The 20095-nt window shown below is 37.5% G+C and overlaps 2 protein-coding genes across 2 annotated transcripts; one reads left to right on the top strand and one right to left on the bottom strand.

The window, feature by feature from the left end:
- Nucleotides 1-2108: 2108 nt before the first annotated feature.
- Nucleotides 2109-7611, bottom strand: zgc:110319 (uncharacterized protein LOC796111 homolog). Its single transcript, XM_062995116.1, has 8 exons — nt 7539-7611; nt 5809-5900; nt 5265-5400; nt 4722-4788; nt 4508-4619; nt 4346-4409; nt 3268-3442; nt 2109-3170 (listed from the first exon to the last, which is right to left on the bottom strand). Exons 1-8 carry the CDS (start codon nt 7604-7606, stop codon nt 3099-3101), a joined length of 786 nt encoding a protein of 261 aa, XP_062851186.1. The 5' UTR covers nt 7607-7611; the 3' UTR covers nt 2109-3098.
- Nucleotides 7612-8563: 952 nt separating this feature from the next.
- Nucleotides 8564-17870, top strand: si:dkey-228d14.5 (uncharacterized protein LOC796266 homolog). Its single transcript, XM_062995117.1, has 7 exons — nt 8564-8628; nt 9839-9886; nt 10401-10472; nt 10576-10643; nt 10862-10992; nt 15110-15287; nt 17683-17870. Exons 1-7 carry the CDS (start codon nt 8564-8566, stop codon nt 17868-17870), a joined length of 750 nt encoding a protein of 249 aa, XP_062851187.1.
- The last annotated feature ends 2225 nt before the right edge of the window (nt 17871-20095 follow it).

Here is a 20095-nt window from a genome sequence, read left to right on the forward strand (position 1 = left end):
TCCGTGTTGTGATCGCGCTCTTTAATTGTGGGCCAGCTATTAGCTTGCATAGTCAGTCAATTCAGAGCTATTGCTGCACATTTAACGACAAGAGAAACGCAATGTTTACTAGCTACACAAATGCGCGTTATAAATGCTATAGACAATTACACACAACTACAGGGCTACAGTGTATTTGTCATAACATCTTACCTGCTGTTGTACTGTACACGGCATGCACTGAGCTGAGAGTTGCGCATGCGCAGTTTGTTGCGTTGACGTCACGCTACTAACGACTCTTCTCTTGGCTGTAACAGCTTCAAAAAGACCATTGTTCCAGAGTCATTAATCAAATACATTGTCTTCTACATCTACATTCCAGCTGTTTTCTAACTGTGAGGATATCAGGATATCAGCCCGTTATATACCGATGAATTAAGTTATTTATGTCATTAATTTATCATATAGATTTAACCTTTTCAAACTCTTAAACATGTATAAACTCGTCTATTTTTGTGGTTCCACTATTCAGTTATGTGTGTAATGAACATTTTTCTGTTATTCTATAAACTACTGACAATATTTCTCCCAAATTATAATATTCCTGCCTTGCTACCAGTGTGTTACCTGGTGAAACCTGGCCTACTGTGACCCTTACCAGGTTGATGAAATCAAAAAGGTGCAGTGTTTTCAGACCCCGAACAATGCAAAGAAAACAAGTTCACGTTTTAAAAGAACACAATACTGTATTAGCTGAATAACCCCTATTTTTACAGCATTAATGAGTCTTGGCATGCTCTTTCCTAGTCTTTCACATTGCTTTGAAGATCTGTTGATTTCCAATAGAGTTTTGCCTATTTTCCTCTGACCTCTTTCATTACCAAAGCGTTTTGTCCTCAAAACTGCTGATAACTGGATTTTTTCACCATTCTGTGCAATCTTCATACAGTAATGAAGATCTTAACGTATTCAAATTAGCAGGTCTGACATCAACCCTGCCAAAGTTAATCTGTATTACACATTATATTTTCATCCTGATGGTATGTGAACTACTGTTATGTAACTGACAAAAAAAAAGTTACTTAAATAAGCATGAGTACAAGTGTTCCTAATAAAGTGCTTTTAAGATAAGATAAACAAATATTGTTGTAACAAGGTCACCTTCATTCATTAGGAAATTATCAGTATTTCTTTGCATTTTTAATATTTGTTTTGCATTTATTTATATCTTCACATTCATTACTAGAATATGAAAATTTTTTATTTGCATTTTTTAAAGCAAAATAATTGTACAGACAGTGAAAAAACTACACTATTATAGTTCTTTTATTCAATATTATGTGTTTCATTATATGCACTAACCAAGCACTTTAAGGTATCCCTATATGGTATATACAATTACTGATTCCTTTATAAGCTGTGCCTACCAAACAGATCCACTTGGTGTATACAAAACAATTGACTGTAGCCTATTTGTTGCCATATTTGTTATGGCCATTTGTAACACTGCAATGACACTAACATTGTAACACTGGTTTATCAGGTACAGCAGTGGGAGTTTTAAAAATCTTACTGTCAATGTTGGGAGATGAGTAAAGCTCCAACCAAAAATATAGTCAACAGCATATAAAATAGATAACTATATTCTCTAACTGTATACCTACATTGAGTGTTCCTATGTGTTCCTAATAAAGAGGCCAGTACGTTTAAACAGTATTTAAGAATCCCAACACCACTGCTGCACCTGATACACTCATATCAGTACACTCACACTATTCAATCATTACCATGTTAGTGTAATCACAGTGCTGAGAATGGTCCACCACCCACAGAGCATCTGGTCAGTGGGTGTCCTATTGGTTGCTTTCAACTGATAAATGGGGTACATGAACCTAATTTGCTAAAGGGGCTTAATAATTTTAGTTGCAACAGTAAAGAGCAACATACAGGCTACAATAAATAATTTTATACCCACAAAGATCATCTGTATTGTATGTGTAGCATATAAAATGTAAAATAAAAGTGTAGACAGATGTACCTAATAAAGTGCTCAGTGTATGTCTGATTTATATATATGACTAAAAAGATGTAGACACCCAGACCTGTTGGACATAACACAACCACAGGCATTAATACAAATTTATAATATAACATGGTTATAAGATCCTTTGCCTTGGACTTCCACAGTTTTTGATTTAAAATAAGCCTGCCTTGCAAATTAACAAATGTGCTTAAAGGGGTTGAGCTCAGGACTCCGTGCAGGTGACTAACACACCAAACAATGTTAGCAGTGGAACATCTGAATTTAATAATTTTAAAGTGCTGTATACCACTCAGACCATAAACATACCAGGAATACAGTACCAGTAAACTGTGAATGGTTTGCTTTTATATGTAACATACAGATAGGCTATTTACAGTCTTAACATTTTTGATCTCATTTACATCTATAGATTGTGTGATGCAACACTAAATGTCATTTTTAAGCACATGAACTCAAGCTCATTTTGGCTACATCACAATTTTGCATGTCTTACAATGAATAGTGGATTATTAAAACAACAACCAGTTGTAAAAGTATTCAGACTACATTTCAGCTAACATCTTTGTTAATTATAAGAGATCATCTAAAATTAGAAAAACATGGCAGGGCTGAATATTGGTAACTGCGTACTTATGGGTTTAGTAAGAATCTTTTAAACACACTAGATGCAGGTAGAGAAAACAAATGCATTTAGCAGGTCAGGGTAACAACATTGGGGTTGAAATCAGTAATCATCAATACAGATGAGTATCTGAATAGTTAATAATGTATTGTGTTATTTTTAGTTGGAAATTATTGAAAGCTGGATTTAAGTTTTGGTATTTTAAGGCACTATTTAAAATCACTTATTATAAATTGTGCTAAGCTTTCCTAACTCACAAATATTATTACAGTTGTAAGAAACACGTCAATATTCTTTAAATTAATCTTAAATATTGTTACCAAAAATAAAAAACTTTAAAGTATTTCCAGGTCTGATTTTTGTTTACAACTGTTTGTAGTTTTAACAACGTAAATCTATAGGTATTTCTAAAAGCAGTAGCCAAATCTTACGATTTAACATGATATATACATTCTACACATCTTTTATTTTTTTCTCTAGTTCTAAGAATGCCTTCATGTTGATTTCATCCACTTCATCTTCCACCTGTAAAAATGATAAATATAACATATGTGATCAATACATGAGATATCAGCCAATTAATTGAACTTTTCAACATTTAAATGTCAGTAAAATGCATCACCTGTTCCACATTATCCACCTCTGGTATGTAGAACTGTAGCATGTTTTGAATACCATTTTTCAAAGTCACTGTAGAACTGGGACAGCCTGTGCAGGAACCAACCAACTTTAATTTGACAGTGCCATCCTCAAAGCCCTTAAAGATAATGTCACCACCATCCTCCTGCACTGTGGGCCTAAAGGGCAAGGGAATAGAACATAATTTATTTATATCCTTTGTATGAGCCATACAATGAGCATCCCACTGTATTGTGTAGGTCTGCCCTGTGATTTGCTGTAGGTGCCATCATGACATTAACAAACTACATGAGTGAGTCATTTCATTGACAAGATATTCTTAATCTGTGAAATAAATAAGGGGTGGTTTTGTATTCCTTATCCTATGTGCATAAATTGTTGCCACAAAAACGACCAATAATGTTACTGCAGAAGCTATACTAAATGTTCTCATAAAAACAACAACCTTAAGGCTGTGATAAGAAAAACAAGGGTCACAAGCAAGTACACACCTCCTCAGACAGGTGTAAAGCCACTAATCACTTTTCCAGTCTCAGATATTTACAGAAAGCCCTAAGGGTGTATTTAGAATTTTGCTTACTGAGAGGCTGCATTTGCTCAGCGCTTGGCTTGAGCAGTGCAGTAAAACATCATCATTGTAACACAATACAAAAAAAAAAAAACATTTGTATAAAATAACCACCAAATTCACTAAAACCAACCACATGTATCTAGGTTTAGCTGGATTCTTCATCACTGTCATGGTACCCTTAAAACTTGTGTTATACAGCTGGTGGTACTGAAATTATGAAAATCACAATCTTCTCCATGTTCGTCCTGCCTGAGAGGCTTTTGCCAGGTCATAAAAATGAGTTGGAGGTGTTTTAAAAAGGTCCGAAGCTAAAACAGCAAGCGCTAAAATCACAAACTAATGAGGCAAATGTGTGCAGTGGCAAGCTAAGCAGCTGCATGGTTGGTATAAAAACCTGAAGCCACTGTGACTTTGTCTGTATAAAGAAACATGTTAAGATCCTAAACATGACACTTTTAAGCCCTTTTGGTGCATACTGAAGTATGCTTACCTGATCCGTGTGTCTAAAAGCTCTTTAATCAGGGACACAATTTCATCATCGTCATCTGACACACCTAAAATAAAATCACAAAGTAGAAGGAAATGTTTAACACCTGGACCATCAAACCAATCAACAAATCTGTTCTGGCAGGCTCTGCAGTGCCTTACTTACTGCTCTCTGGATGTGCTGCTCCTGTTGTGACCAGTTCTCCTCTCTCAAAGAACTCTGTGATAACTTCAATGGCTTGACGTTTAATGTCGGTCCACCTCACCTCATCATCCATCTAGGATCAGAAGTACTGACGTTATGAATCACTCTTCACTCAACTTAATCATCTGTTGTTTGTTGTACATTCATTATTAAAATTAGGATCTGTGATTGTTACCTTGGTAAGTGTGATGAAATCTGGACCAAAAAACACACTTTTGACTCCTTTAACCTGAAAAAGATCCCTGTTGAAACATTAAAAATATATCAAAAAATGTAAACTTTATCTTACACCATGATTTCAGTCTAATCCGTGTTGTCTAATGTTTAGACAGTACTGCTCTTTCTGCACTCGAGCTAAATCGTGAGAACAAGGACAGAATGACACAGTGTAACATTAAATAATAAACACAGATAAGTATTAAGTGCTTGTCTATGTCTTCAAATTCTGTCTGAAGAAATCAACTTAGCATAGCACAAATATACTACACTTTCTATAAGAGTGCTTTCACATACGTTCTTATGCAAAGGTTTAGACACTTTTTTTTTTTTCAAATTCTATGTTTTGTTGTTTTCTGTTGTAAAAAGAGGTTAACACATCTACTAAAAAACATGGGCACTATATATTTGCTAAATTTTGTATGTTGGAGAAATATAAAAGTCATATTATGTAAGTAATGGCATATTTAACTGGAAAAACATTAACATGCCAAGTTCTTACTTTGCTAATGATGAACACTCTGCAGAACTTGAAGTTGGAAAGTCTAAAGTTCCTTTTCCCAGCACAGGCCTCCCAGGAAGGAACTTTAAGCTCCTGGGGTTTGGAGTGTCTTCTGTCAAAACTGACAACCATCGTACTGTAAAACAACACATGTCTTTAATATGACAGAACTAAAATAAAATGAATAAAAGTAAGTTAGTGGTTAAAGTACTGGACTAGTAATCAGAAGGCTGCCGATTCAAGCCCTGCCACTGCTAAGTTCCCACTGTTGGGTCCCTGAGCAAGCACCTTAACCCTCAATTGTTTGCAATGTAATCAGTCACAATAAAGTCACTTTGGATAAAGGCATTTGCTAAATGCACTAAATGTAAATAATTTTAGCACAGTCATTTAGACTTTCTAATATTTAGTGTTTACAGTTTCATTTAATGATGGACACACATGATGGACAGCTCACAATAAATGTAAAACATCAAAACTATAGCATCTAGATTTTAATTATTATGGTATGAAATATGTAGCCTAGAGGCCTGTGGTGTCTTACCTGAGAGTTGTTTTGTCTGTAACTGTTGTCCTTGTCTGTTCTTCTGAACTAACAACTGGGAGTAGCACTGACTTCTGCTTTTCACTGAAAACCTAGAGAGAACACTTACATTATACATTTTTCCAAACAATGATTCACTCACAGATTACTACTAATGAAATTCCTAAACCTATTACTTTTAGTTTTAGGGATTTCATTGTCCAACAAAGAGCAGCTTTAACCAATGTATACAGGATTAAGCAAGAGGAAACTTATCACCATGCATTCTTAGTCACAGTCCCTAAAGCTTTGATCTTGCAACACTTATAATTAGGGCTGTCGAAGTTAACGCGATAATAACGCATTAACGCGATTTCAATTTAACGCGATTAAAAATAATAGTGCCGTTAACGCAAATTCTAGTTAATGTTGAGACTTGACTGGTAAAACTACAACGCTCGGTTACATTATGTTAACATTATGTTAACAAAAACGTTTTAATGTCGGACTTGCCACCGTTTTTCATTTGCGGTTTGTTAACATAATGTAACCGAGCGTTGTAGTGATGCACTTATAAAGAAATAAATACACGCTATATTCACAAGTTGTCGGGAGCAGAACACTTTTATTAACTTATTCTGTTACGTACCAAATACCGGAAAGCTGAGTCAAGGACGTTAGTCCATGAACTATGGAAGCCCCAAAGGGTCAAAACACACTCACTTCGTGTAGAAACGGCCATCAAACCATTGTCACAATACAACCACAGAAAAGTCTGTTACAATAACTACGCCTTATCCCACCTAAAGCACCGCTGATCTACAATGTTTGCTGATGGAGAAATTCTAAACTACAATCTGACATTTACTGCCTAGTATGTGAGTGAATAAACTCCCTTACAGTTTTCTCTTGTCCCAGCAGTTTTTAACATCAGTACATTTAGCATAAAATGTGTTCACCATTTTAATTGTAACATTTCACATAAAAATCCTTGTTTTCTATAACATTTACACAGATTTTTTTTAATGCGATTAATTGCGATTAACTATATGAAATTCTGAGATTAATCGCGATTAAAAATTTTAATCGTTTGACAGCCCTACTTATAATACATCATATACGACAAACCCTTTAAACTAGAAATGTCAACAACACTTTATATATGACTGTTTAAAGATGTATTTCATACAGACAGAAATAAATAAATAAAATACATTTTCTAATTGATGACAGTACATTATTCAATTGCAGGGTATTTGGGGTGCAGATACAGCTTGTTATAATTTGTTAAAGTTTTAGATACCAGCCTCTATTTACCATTTTATTAATGATGTGCAGTAACTATAGAGAACACTAAATCTTCTAATAGTAGCAATAAGTCTGGTGTTAAACCTCCTGAATGCATTTAGTTGCATTATAAAGTATAGAATAAGCTTCCTCTATCGAAAACTTTACAAAATACAAAACTATGCAAAAGTATAATTAATACAGGTTTAAAAATATGCAACAAACCCTTATTTGCAGCTGTTTAATATGCAAGTATATTGTAATAATGTAAAATACGTTTGTTTCGTGTGGTTAGCTTAGCTTAGCTTAGCTTATTTCGCTAATGTTACCTGATTTATCACCCGTTAGCTTTTTAGGCTAGGGCATTAACTTGTTAACTATATTTTCTCTATCAACATTTCTTTTAGTGTTATGTGAGAAAAATGTTTATAACTAAGCTTAAGAAATAGTCAACTCGTACAAACCTAACAGGACGTGATGACACCTGTACTCGTGAGAGCTGCAGTACAGCCCATCTTAAGGACGCCGCCATTTCTGTTTTGAAACGAAGGACCCACAGGCTCCCCGCTACGTCCCAGAGCGCATACTACACTACTACAGAGTATGTTAAAACAGTAACTGCACTGTTGGGTGGGTACTCATTTAACACACTGTTTAGTACGCTAGTATGTGTTTTGCAACTTATCCAACGTTTATGTTAAAGGTAAACTCTATATTTGATCGGGTATAATTGCTTTTTGATAGGTAAAAACAATAAAAATGGTATTAAAAGAGTGTCTGGATATTTCTCTTATCAAAACTGCATCACAGCTGTATGCTTGCGTTGCTTTTGTGTAGTTAGATTCTTCATGGGTCTTTAAGTACTACTGAAGTGCACGTAAAAAGCCCATACTAACATACTACATAGTACTTTACTAAGTGGACTTACCTCCGTTGAAGTACTTTTAGTGACATACTAATTAGTACGTTAGTATGCAAGCTAGACCAAGTTGATTAGTTAATTTGGCTTGTTTGTAAGTTTGTTAACAACACCATATAATAAACATTTAGTTTCTACCGTTGTGTCTAAACTAAATGCTTGTTTAAGACATATGTGTTTGGTCTGATTTATGTAAATAAAAAAGTGTAAATATATAAAACTCAGTCTTATCATTGGAAGTGTAGAGTTGAAAGAACAGGCAGCAGTAGACATGAGCAAACACTCAAGACTTACTTGACCCAGCCCAGTTGTTCTTGCTGCTTTCTGACAGGTTTAATGTTATAAGGAGTGGTTAGAGGGACCAGAGAGCTTTAAATCTGACAGAAGGCAGTCCGTAAATAATGTAGTCTGGTTGGTGGAATGTATGACAAACCAGAAAAATCCTTTCTTCAGCTGAAAATCAAGTAAATAGGACTACACTGAAGTTGCTGGTTGTCTGGTGAATGTTGATTTGGATGAGGATTTTAAAAGGACTTAGAATCAGCTCCCCTATTTAATATTTAATGAGTCATGGTCTTCTGGATTGTTATACCCATCAGTCTCAGTGCTGTCTCATTCATCGGGTGCTGGACTGTGTAAGTCAGACTCTCTCATTCACTTTTAACATGTGGAAATGACAGAACACTGTACCTATTTAAGGGTCAATGACAAGTTTCAGAATGGGCCTCAGGTGTTTTTATGTACATGCAAATAATATTCTGTTTTCATTATTTGTTGAGAAGTCGTTATAAATTATTTAAAAACAAAATTATGTGTTCCACTTCCAGAAAGTCTGGCAGAGTGACCAGAAAGTAATGAAAACATTATGTTTCAAAGTTATCTGTATTTACTGAGTACGTGTTTAAACTAATCTTTGTAGTGTCTACATTGTAAAGACAGTACAAAGCTGATCTTTTGGATTTTATACACATGGCCAAGTTAGAAACCATCCTAGAAATCCTGAAGTCATAGCAATAAAATGATAAACCTAACCTAACTATGTCTTAAAAATGAAATTTTTTAGCGTTGGTGTCATTAAAACACAAAGGTTATTTTGGGTCTTTTTCATGACTTCTTAGTTTGTCTATGCTCTTCTGAAAACTATATTAAAACAAAATTGCTTTTTGACAGTTGTATCATATGACAAGTGGACATGTTTATTATTATTATTATTATTATTATTATTATTATTGCAATATAATATATACTGTAGCTGTAAAATATGACAAACATGATTTCAAACAGCAATATAAGCTGTAAAATATGACATGATAAACATCATTTTAAAAGTTTCAGTTATGACAATTTATTTTTCTTGTTTTATAGTTTGTTTGAAGGTTTTTGCTACAAACGTTAATAATCTGTATCTCTGTTGTTATTAGTTGTCCATATACATTTTTGGATTCAGTATTAGCTGTTAGAAATGGAAAAGATTTTATCAATAACTATAAAAGTCCTAAGTTAATGAACAGGGGGAATGCTATTATAAACAGAATTTCAATAAAATTAACAATAATTTAGATTATTTCTATTGGTAAATGATTTATGCTTATTGAGAAATGTAACATCTGTAATCCCTAAATTCTCTGATAATACCCATTAAATCTGATTGTCATGCATCTTTGTATTCATTAGTCACTAAGATCCGGGTTACACATTAAACCACTGCTGTTACACACCTCAGCTACTGAGCAGGGCATGGCTTAATGTAAACAGAAATCAAAGCTCTGTTCCAAAAGGAAAGCTACAGTATTTATATGAAAGTTGTTTTAAGGTTGTTTTTTGTCATATTTTCTTTTCATCCAGGTATGCAATTGCATTAAACTTCAACCATGTCTGCCCACTAAGTAACTGGTATGTCCAAAAAAGCTTGTTTCCTTTTGTAAAGTCAAAAGTTTACATACACTTCTGTGTCACTGCATGTTTGAGACTTTAGCTGTTCCTGCAACTGTTCTTACTTTAAATGAATAATTGGAGAATGTACTTCTAAAAACAGAAAAGGATATATGTTCCAAGACAGCCATATCCCTTACAATTGTATGTAAAATTTGAAACTTACTTGTAGACGTCAGTGTTGGATCTTTCTTTGTAGTCAGGTAGATGGCATTAATCATTAAAAGTGGGATTTTGTGTTGAATTTGGAGGAATCACTTGTTATATTACTTGTGTTGAGCTATTTAAATTGCTCTTGTTTGACTAATTTATTGCAAACAGCTGAAAGTTTGTACATTTTGCTAATAAATCTAATTTGCGATGGGGGTTAATTTATTTTGATTGCAACTGTAGTGTTCAGATGTTACATCAAGTTACCTAATTGCCAAGAAAGAGTACTTTTTTACATTTAAATTTATACTCATTGTTTTTCCAGGCAATACAGTAACTCTTGTCCGACAAATGAAACTGATACTTGCTGCACAGGAAGTAATGTACCCACCATAAGGTTAGCCAATTGTGTATTCTTACATAAAACAATTACTTGAAGTGTGACCATCACTTTGGTTTTGCTATTCCAATTATGTTCATTACATTTTCTTACATTACAGTGGAAGTGGAACCAATTTTCCAGAAAATTCCTTGTTTAGTGCTACAATCAATGCTAGTTCGTTTTTATGTAAGTGTCCTGGTCCTTTGTTGACATAATATCATAGTGTTTAATAAAAGAATGAAAATTTCTTCATCATTTAATTAATATATATAGTATAGAACTACATTAATATTATTAAATATAATAAATATATAAGTATTAATGTTGATTTATGGCAGGTTTGCCAGTTAAAGACAAGTGTGGAAAAAGATATATAATAATGTGTATCCTCTCTTTTATTCTAGTTGTGGTTTTCAGTATTTTTCATCATGCACATATCCTGGATAAGAACAGTGCACACTCCTTCTTCAGTAAATGTGGAATGGTCTTAGGCTGTGGCGCAGCTGTTGGTGCCTTCGTGGCTGGAAACTGCAATGTATGTATAAACAGTATAATTTAAATAAAGTAAAATTGGTTTGCAATTGAAGTATCTACAGTGGTTACAGTAACATGTATTACTTTATGATGGTCATATTAACCAAGAACGCCTGATTACTTTTATTAGAATTATAATAAGTTTACTCTATTTTGCTTTTACAATCAGTCATGTCCAGCTATTTGGGCCCTAATTTGTGTCTGCTGTATCTAAGGTTAGCAGGTTTTCTGGTAGCAAGGTCATCACCCCTGAGTTATCATGTTATGAAATCTAACGTCAAATCCATTTACGACCTAGAATAAGTCAAGGTGTGGTCACAAATGTTTCATGTTCCTGTACGGAGCCCCTAAGGTGACATCCCCAAAAAAAAATAACGGCACGCATTATTAACGCGTGGGAATGAGATAACGCGTGGCCACGACTTAGTAAGGAGTGGGAATGAGATTGTGGCCACGACTTAAAAAGGTTGAAACGGTTGAACATTGTTTACTCTGTTCCCTTTCTTGACTATCGTGTCAATAAACAGAATGGACGATAAAAGCATTGTACTTGCTTACTTTATATTTATTACATCTTCTTACATTTTGGTTGTCATGGTGATGGTGGACGCTGGCGCATTTGGCTGCCGCTACCGTTACCGTATTTTATTGTTTTTTTTATCGTTTTTCGTTTTCATCTTTTTACACACCCTGTGGCTCTATTCCTTTTTATGTTAACACTGAATTCCACTCACAACCCCCCACCCCCCCACGGAGCCCCTAAAAATAAATAACACGTTCTCACGCGTTAATAATGCGTGGCCACGACTTAATTATCTCGTTCCCACGCGTTAATAATGCGTGGCCACGACTTAAAAAGGCGTGGGAACGTGTTTTTTTTTTTTTAGGGGATGTCACCTTAGGGGCTCCGTGGGGTTACAGGAGGCAGGTTAATGTTCAGATTAATGTTGTTTGTCAAAGAAAACAAATGGATTACTTGCACTATGTCAATGAAGATCAGCGAGTACCACTAGCTAGACATGTTCTTGCTGACAAGTGACCCATTACATAATTTTGATGACATTAGTTTTTGAGATTGTTTTAGAATGTACAACCCCAATTCACAAAAAGTTGGGACAGTATGGAAAATGCAAATAATAAAAACACAGAGTTTCTTACATTTACTTTGGTTTTATTTGATTGCAGACAGGATGAACCTGAAATAATTAATGTTTTATCTGCTCAACTTCATTTCATTTATTAATGAAGATCTCAATGTACTTTTCTGTATTAATGCTGCATCACAGAGTGTAAATGACCTTTACCAAGGGCACTGACACACCCCATACCATGACAGACCCTGGCACTGACACCCCCCATACCATGACAGACCCTGGCACTGACACCCCCCATACCATGACAGACCCGGGCACTGACACCCCCCATACCATGACAGACCCGGGCACTGACACACCCCATACCATGACAGACCCGGGCACTGACACCCCCCATACCATGACAGACCCGGGCACTGACACCCCCCATACCATGACAGACCCGGGCACTGACACCCCCCATACCATGACAGACCCTGGCACTGACACACCCCATACCATGACAGACCCGGGCACTGACACACTCCATACCATGACAGACCCGGGCACTGACACACCCCATACCATGACAGACCCGGGCACTGACACCCCCCATACCATGACAGACCCGGGCACTGACACCCCCCATACCATGACAGACCCGGGCACTGACACCCCCCATACCATGACAGACCCTGGCACTGACACACCCCATACCATGACAGACCCGGGCACTGACACACTCCATACCATGACAGACCCGGGCACTGACACCCCCCATACCATGACAGACCCTGGCACTGACACACCCCATACCATGACAGACCCGGGCACTGACACACTCCATACCATGACAGACCTTGGCACTGACACACCCCATACCATGACAGACCCGGGCACTGACACACTCAATACCATGACAGACCCGGGCACTGACACCCCCCATACCATGACAGACCCTGGCACTGACACACCCCATACCATGACAGACCCGGGCACTGACACACTCCATACCATGACAGACCCGGGCACTGACACACCCCCATACCATGACAGACCCTGGCATTTGACACACCCCATACCATGACAGACCCGGGCACTGACACACTCCATACCATGACAGACCCATGCACTGACACACCCCCGGGCACTGACACACCCCCATACCATGACAGACCCTGGCACTGACACACCCCATACCATGACAGACCCTGGCACTGACACACCCCATACCATGACAGACCCGGGCACTGACACACCCCATACCATGACAGACCCTGGCACTGACACACCCCATACCATGACAGACCCGGGCACTGACACACCCCATACATGACAGACCCTGGCACTGACACATCCCCATACCATGACAGACCCTGGCACTGACACACCCCATACCATGACAGACCCTGGCTTTTTTCCAAAAAAAGTCCTGGAATGCTGATTCATCTGACCACAATACACGTTTCCACTGCGTGATGGTCCATCCTAGATGCCTCCGAACCCTGAGAAGTCAACGCCGCTTCTAGACATGGTTAACATAAGGCTTCTTTTTTGCACTCCCCTGCCCATGTGGTTATATCAGCTGTTGTTGAGTGGTGGTTGTTGATGCCATCTGAGGGATGGAAGATCACGAGCGTTCAGCTTAAGCTTGCACCCTCGGCTTTTTCACACTGAAATTCCTTCAGATTCCTTAAATTGTTTAGTGATATTTTGCACTGTAGAGGGAGAACATGCAAATCCCTTCCAATCTTTCTTTGAGGTTCATTGTTTTTAAACATTTCAAACATTTTCATACACATTTGTGGACAAACAAAGACTTTCATTAAAGACTTTCCTTTCCTGGATGCTGCAATCATCTGTTGACATCACCTGTTTGGAATCACATCCTTATTTAGTCTTTTCACCTCATTACTAGCCCTAAAGGGTGGCACTGTGGCTAAGTGGGTAGCACTGTCGCCTCACAGCAAGAAGGTCCTGGGTTTGATCGCCTTTCTGTGTAGAGTTTGCATGTTCTCCCCGTGTCTGTGTGGGTTCGCTCCGGTTTCCAAAGACGTGCAAGTGAAGTGAATTGGAGATACTGAATTGTCCATGATTGTGTTCAATATAAACCTGTGAACTGATGAACCTTGTGTAATGAGTAACTACCGTTCCTGTCATGAATGTAACCAAAGTGTAAAACACGACATTATAATCCTAATAAACAAACAAAATACTAGCCCTAAATTGCCCCCATCCCAACTTTTTTGGAAAGTGTGGAAGTATATTGGATGTATATTAAGAAATAAATAAATAAATATAATGGAGGTATATTAAGAAATAAAATTAGTTGAGCAGACAAAACATGAATTTGGGTTCAAACTTGGTTTCATCCTGTCTGCAATGAAATAAAAGTCAAAGTAAATGTAAGAAACTCTGTGTTTTTATTTTATTTGCATTTTCCATACTGTCCCAAGTTTTTTGATTGTGGTCTCTTCTCTGCTGCCATGGTCATACTTGTGTTTGCTTCTCCACTTCCGTTGTTCAATTGTAAGCGTTTCTGGATCCATTTCATGTTTTGTAGGCAGCTTTGCTCCACCTAATTCAGACTAGCACAGGTGGTTTTAAATTAAGCTAGTTTGGGACTCCATAGTCCAGGTGTTAGTAATCAGTAGTTAATCTGTGTTCCAGAAAGTCTTTTTTAAAGACATGATTTACTATTCCAGATTAAGGCCTACTCCTGTTTTAAGTTAAACCCTGTCTGGGAAACCACCCCTATGTGTACTAGCAGTTTAAGCTAACTCTATTTGGCCCTGTTGGAACTCAATTAGTTGCTTAGTGCTGCCTCGATATCTCACATATAGATGACTTATTGTCTGAGCACTTTTATTGCTAATATGTAGCTGATTAACAATTAACTGGATATAACTCAGCTGTGAAGCTGTTTGCAATGAATGACTTTCAAGTCAAGCTCCTTTTAATTGGGTGTTTTTCTTTTACTGCCTCCAATGTTTTGTTCTTTTGTAAAATAATTGTATTTTTGTATTTTGTTTTTGTTTCTTACAGCCAAAAGAGCTGTTGTTACTGCATAACATTGGTGCTGCTCTGAGCTTTGTTTGTATTTGCTTCTACACTGTGCTATTGACCCATCTGACCAACAAGTGTGTACTCACCGGACTGGAGTACTTCCTTTACCCATTGCGCATTATCTTCTCCATCATCCAGGTCCTAATGACCATTTTCTGTATCCTCTTTAAACATATACACTTGATATTTGGCATTATTGCATGCTGGTGTTGTGCCTTTATTTGTCATAGGTCATACTAATGATCAATGGGTATATAAATGGTGAGGTCACTATCCTTTACACTGATCAGCCATAACATTAAAACCACCTCCTTGTTTCTACACTCACTGTCCATTTTATCAGCTCCACTTACCATATAGAAGCACTTTGTAGTTCTACCATTACTGACTGTAGTCCATCTGTTTCTCCGCATACTTATTAGCCTACTTTTACCCTGTTCTTCAATGGTCAGGACCACCACAGGACCACTATAGAGCAGATATTATTTGGGTGGTGGATCATTCTCAGCACTGCAGTGACACTGACATGGTGGTGGTGTGTTAGTGTGTGTTGTGCTGGTACGAGTGGATCAGACACAGCAGCGCTGCTGGAGTTTTTAAATACTGTGTCCACTCACTGTCCACTCTATTAGACACTCCTACCTAGTTGGTCCACCTTGTAGATGAAAAGTCAGAGACGATCGCTCATCTATTGCTGCTGTTTGAGTTGGTCATCTTCTAGACCTTCATCAGGGGTCACAGGACGCTGCCCACAGGGTATTCTCAGTCCAGCAGTGACAGTGAGGTGTTTAAAAACTCCATCAGCATTGCTGTGTCTTATTCACTCATACCAGCACAACACACACTAACACACCACCACCATGTCAGTGTCACTGCAGTGCTGAGAATGACCCACCACCCAAATAATACCTGCTCTGTAGTGGTCCTGGGAGAGTCCTGACCACAGCATGAAAGGGGGCTAACAAAGCATGCAGAGAAACAGATGAACTACAGTCAGTAATTGTAGAACTACAAAGTGCTCCTATATGGTAAGTGGAGCTGATAAAATGGACAGTGAGTGTAGAAACAAGGAGGTGGTTTTAATGTTATGACTGATCGGTGTATATTTTGGGGCAAAAAACATAACTATTTTTTTCAACAACAATTATCTTGTATTATCTAAGAAATCTAGGTTTTGTATAATTATATTGATGCATTATCATTACATTTTAGAAAGTACAAAGAAACTACATTTCCAAAAAAGATAGATATGACGAGTGGTTGATGCCTTGAGATTGGCATCCTGTTTAGGGTATGTTCTTGCCTTGCAACCCTATTTAGGATAAATAAATAATGAATAAATAACTAGCGCCAGTGATTCTCTATACTGTACATTGCCAGGAATTGCTCTGATGTAAGTGTTTAAGCCACACGTATTGCTAGCAAGTGTATAAACCCCATTATTTCAATATATTTTCATGTATTACCACTGCTTTATCTGGTTGTAATCAAGGTGGGTCCAGTTTTTCTGGAATCACTTTGCGCAATGCAGTAATACACCCTGGACAGGACGCCAGTCTATGGCGGGGCCGCAGCCAACACCCTCCTCAAACATAGCCAGTCATGCCTGTATGTAGATGCTTGACAGGCTAAAAGAACCACCAGGTATTTGATCCCTGGATCCCAGTTGTAGTGGGCTTGTCATTTATCGCTGCACAACAATTATATGAAACATATCATATTTCAAACTTTGTAGCAACAGTTTAGAGAAGTTATTTTCTGCATCCAGCATCACTGTGGCCCTGTGCACAAAATAAAGTGTAAAAGGCTTGGTTTAATGAGCTTGGTTTGAAAGACCTTCAGTGGCCTGCACTGCACCCTGACTTTAACCATATAGGGCATTTTTTAGATGAATTAAAATGTCACTTGCAAGCGAGGTCTTCTGGTCCAATATCAGTGGTTGACCTCACAAATGCTTCTATGCCTGAAGTTACAATGCTTTTCTTATTCAAACAAATACCACGTGCCTTCAGAAAAAAATATCCAGAATGTAATCTAAATGTGTCTTTAGGGCAACATATTAATCAATCACATAGTCCATGAAAATTTAGATTTAGATTTTGGCTATTTAGCAGATCAGCAGGAAGAGCAGATCAGCATGAAGAGCAGATCAGCATGAAGACATCACTAAAGACAAACAATAAATGCAATATCTGCAGGCTCTTAAATACCTTAATATCCTAATTACACAATACCTTAATCCTCTATTGTCTAATCCAGAAATCCAATCCACAGAATCCATTCTGATTGTGTAAAGCATGATGACTTCACTATGTGATAAATAATCCCAGCCTTATTATGGTGCAGGTTCATTTAGAACATGCTTTGTAATTACATTCTGTGTTTAAATGCATTGGAGCAAGTTGCACAGCAAGTCCCCAGGTTCATTCCCACCACTGGTTCTGACCGTGTACTGACCGGTGGGTTGTTTAGAGTTTTAGGAACCGAAATAGGATAGAAATACACAACATCTGAAACTATGATGCTTAATCCTTAACTTCTTCTTGTATCAGACTGCATCTTCTTTGCACAAAAGGGCTTCTACTACAAGCACATCTCTGCCATCTTTGAGTGGACGCTCAGCATTAACCTGGAGCTCTTTGAACTTAGCTATGCTGTGGAGTTTTACTCTTTCTCGTCAGCAATGCTCTCAATACTTTTATCAGAGAGAAATGAAGAAAGGCATCTAATTTTGTCTTGATGGTTGAAATGATGAATTCTTAGAACTGTTTATTTTGTGTGTTCCCATTTGTCATTATAGAACCTTTATTTAAGGTCCAACATAAGGATTATAGTTTTCTATTTAAACATTTTCATACGGACAACAGATGTTTTAAGGAAATCAGCATGTTTTTCACAATGAAAAGCCTACTTGGTGTTGCTGTGCATCTGTACTACTTGTGAGACCTTCTTTTTAGACACCTTACTAATCCTACCTGCAGTATTTCTATAAATGTAAAATATGCACAGGCTGTGTATTAGTGGTCCTACGGTATCAAACCAATTTAAAGAAGTAATGAAAATACACTGATCAGCCATACTACCTCCTTGTTTCTACACTCACTGTCCATTTTATTAGCTCCACTTATTATATAAAAGCACTTTGTAGTTCTACAATTGCTGACTGTAGTCCATCTGTTTCTCTACAAACTTTGTTTTAGCCTAATTTCACCCTGTTCTTCAATGGTCAGGACCCCCACAGGACCACCACAGAGCAGGTATTATTTAGGTGGTCATTCTCAGCACTGCAGTGACACTGACATGGTGGTGGTGGTGTGTTAGTGTGTGTTGTGCTGGTACGAGTGGATCAGACACAGCAGTGCTGCTGGAGTTTTTAAATACCGTGTCCACTCACTGTCCACTCTGTTAGACACTCTTACCTAGTTGGTTCACCTTGTAGATGTAAAGTCAGAGACGATTGCTCATCTATTGCTGCTGTTTGAGTTGGTCATCTTCTAGACCTTCATCAGGGGTCACAGGATGCTGCCCACGGGGCGCTGTAGGCTGGAGATTTTTGGTTGGTGGACTATTCTCAGTCCAGCAGTGACAGCGAGGTGTTTAAAAACTCAATCAACACTGCTGTGCTAAATGATACCTACTCTGTAGTGGTCTTGGGAGAGTCCTGACCATTAAAGAACATCATGCAAAGCATGCAGAGAAACAGATGGACTACAGTCAGTAATTGTAGAACTATAAAGTGCTTCTATATGGTAAGTGGAGCTGATAAAATGGACAGTGAGTGTAGAAACAAGAAGGTGGTTTTAATGTTATGGCTGATCAGTGTATGTTTCAGCTTATCTAGGAATTCATCACTACACATGAGCTGATTCTGTCCTTATTGCATAAAACATGCTGACTTTACTGTATAATGAAAATCTCAACCATATCAGTGATTGTTGTGGTGCTATGTCTGTTCAGTATATGTGCTTTGGGAAAACATTGACATACAGTATAAGGATTAGTATAACAATTGTACCTGAATGTAGCTGCAGAGAACAAAACTAGGTGGCCACCTAAATGTTGCACATTTGTAATACAATTTAACGAACAAATATTAAACTGTTGCTTTGCACTTTGTTCCACAGTTCATCATAATTCTTTTATTTAAAATTCAAATAACTTGTTTCTTGTGATATACTGTATGTTTAATGTATATTTAGGCTGAACTTTTATTTTAAGAATTGCATAGCCAACATTGAAACAAACAAAAATGTTATTAATGCAAATCTCTTTGTAGGTGTCTTGTTTGTTCTGTTGCAGTTTGAACTGTGTAATGAAGGGGGTGTTTCTGTAGACGCTGTTGCAAAATTGATCCACCTGGCTTACTTCACTAGATGAGTAACAAAGTATTTTTCATAAAGCCACAATCATTAATAATTTAACTTTATTAATAATTGAATGCTTTACCTAAATTCAGGTAATTGGTTGCTTAAAATTATGTAAAGGAAGTTATATATGTTGAGTTTATTGTAAATAAAATGATTATTACGAAGGTTCTTCAAAAAATGTCCGCATTTTAAAAAACTCTATTTATTACTCACTCACACTCACTTTCTTAACCGCTTATCCAAATGGGGGGGGCCTTTTCAATGGGCGCAAGGCACACACACCCTGGATGGGGCGTCAGTCCATCACAAGGCAGACACACACACACACACACACACATCCATTCACCTGTAGAGCAATTCAGTGTCTCCAATTAACCTGACTGCATGTTTTTGGACTGTGGGAAGAAACCGGAGCACCCGGAGGAAACCCACGCAGACACGAGGAGAACATGCAAACTCCGCACAGAAAGGACCCAGACCACCCCACCTGGGGATCTAACCCAGGACCTTTTTGCTGTGAGGCGACAGTGCTACACACTTAGCCACTGTGCTGCCCTATAACCAATGTACAGTGAAGGAGTGTTCAACCTCAGATTTT

The sequence above is a fragment of the Trichomycterus rosablanca genome, chromosome 5 (genome assembly GCF_030014385.1).
Source record: "Trichomycterus rosablanca isolate fTriRos1 chromosome 5, fTriRos1.hap1, whole genome shotgun sequence".
NCBI classification, from domain to species: Eukaryota; Metazoa; Chordata; class Actinopteri; order Siluriformes; family Trichomycteridae; genus Trichomycterus; species Trichomycterus rosablanca.

Excerpts from the sequence above, each read along its gene's own strand:
- si:dkey-228d14.5 (XM_062995117.1), top strand. The coding sequence starts at position 8,564 with ATGGTCTTCTGGATTGTTATACCCATCAGTCTCAGTGCTGTCTCATTC. Across the intron at positions 9,887-10,400 it reads GTCTGCCCACTAAGTAACTG|GCAATACAGTAACTCTTGTC; the intron begins GTATGTCCAAAA and ends TTGTTTTTCCAG. Across the intron at positions 10,644-10,861 it reads CAATGCTAGTTCGTTTTTAT|TTGTGGTTTTCAGTATTTTT; the intron begins GTAAGTGTCCTG and ends CTTTTATTCTAG.
- zgc:110319 (XM_062995116.1), bottom strand. The coding sequence starts at position 7,606 with ATGGCGGCGTCCTTAAGATGGGCTGTACTGCAGCTCTCACGAGTACAG. Across the intron at positions 4,410-4,507 it reads AGCAGCACATCCAGAGAGCA|GTGTGTCAGATGACGATGAT; the intron begins GTAAGTAAGGCA and ends ATTTTATTTTAG. Across the intron at positions 3,171-3,267 it reads AGGTGGATAATGTGGAACAG|GTGGAAGATGAAGTGGATGA; the intron begins GTGATGCATTTT and ends TCATTTTTACAG.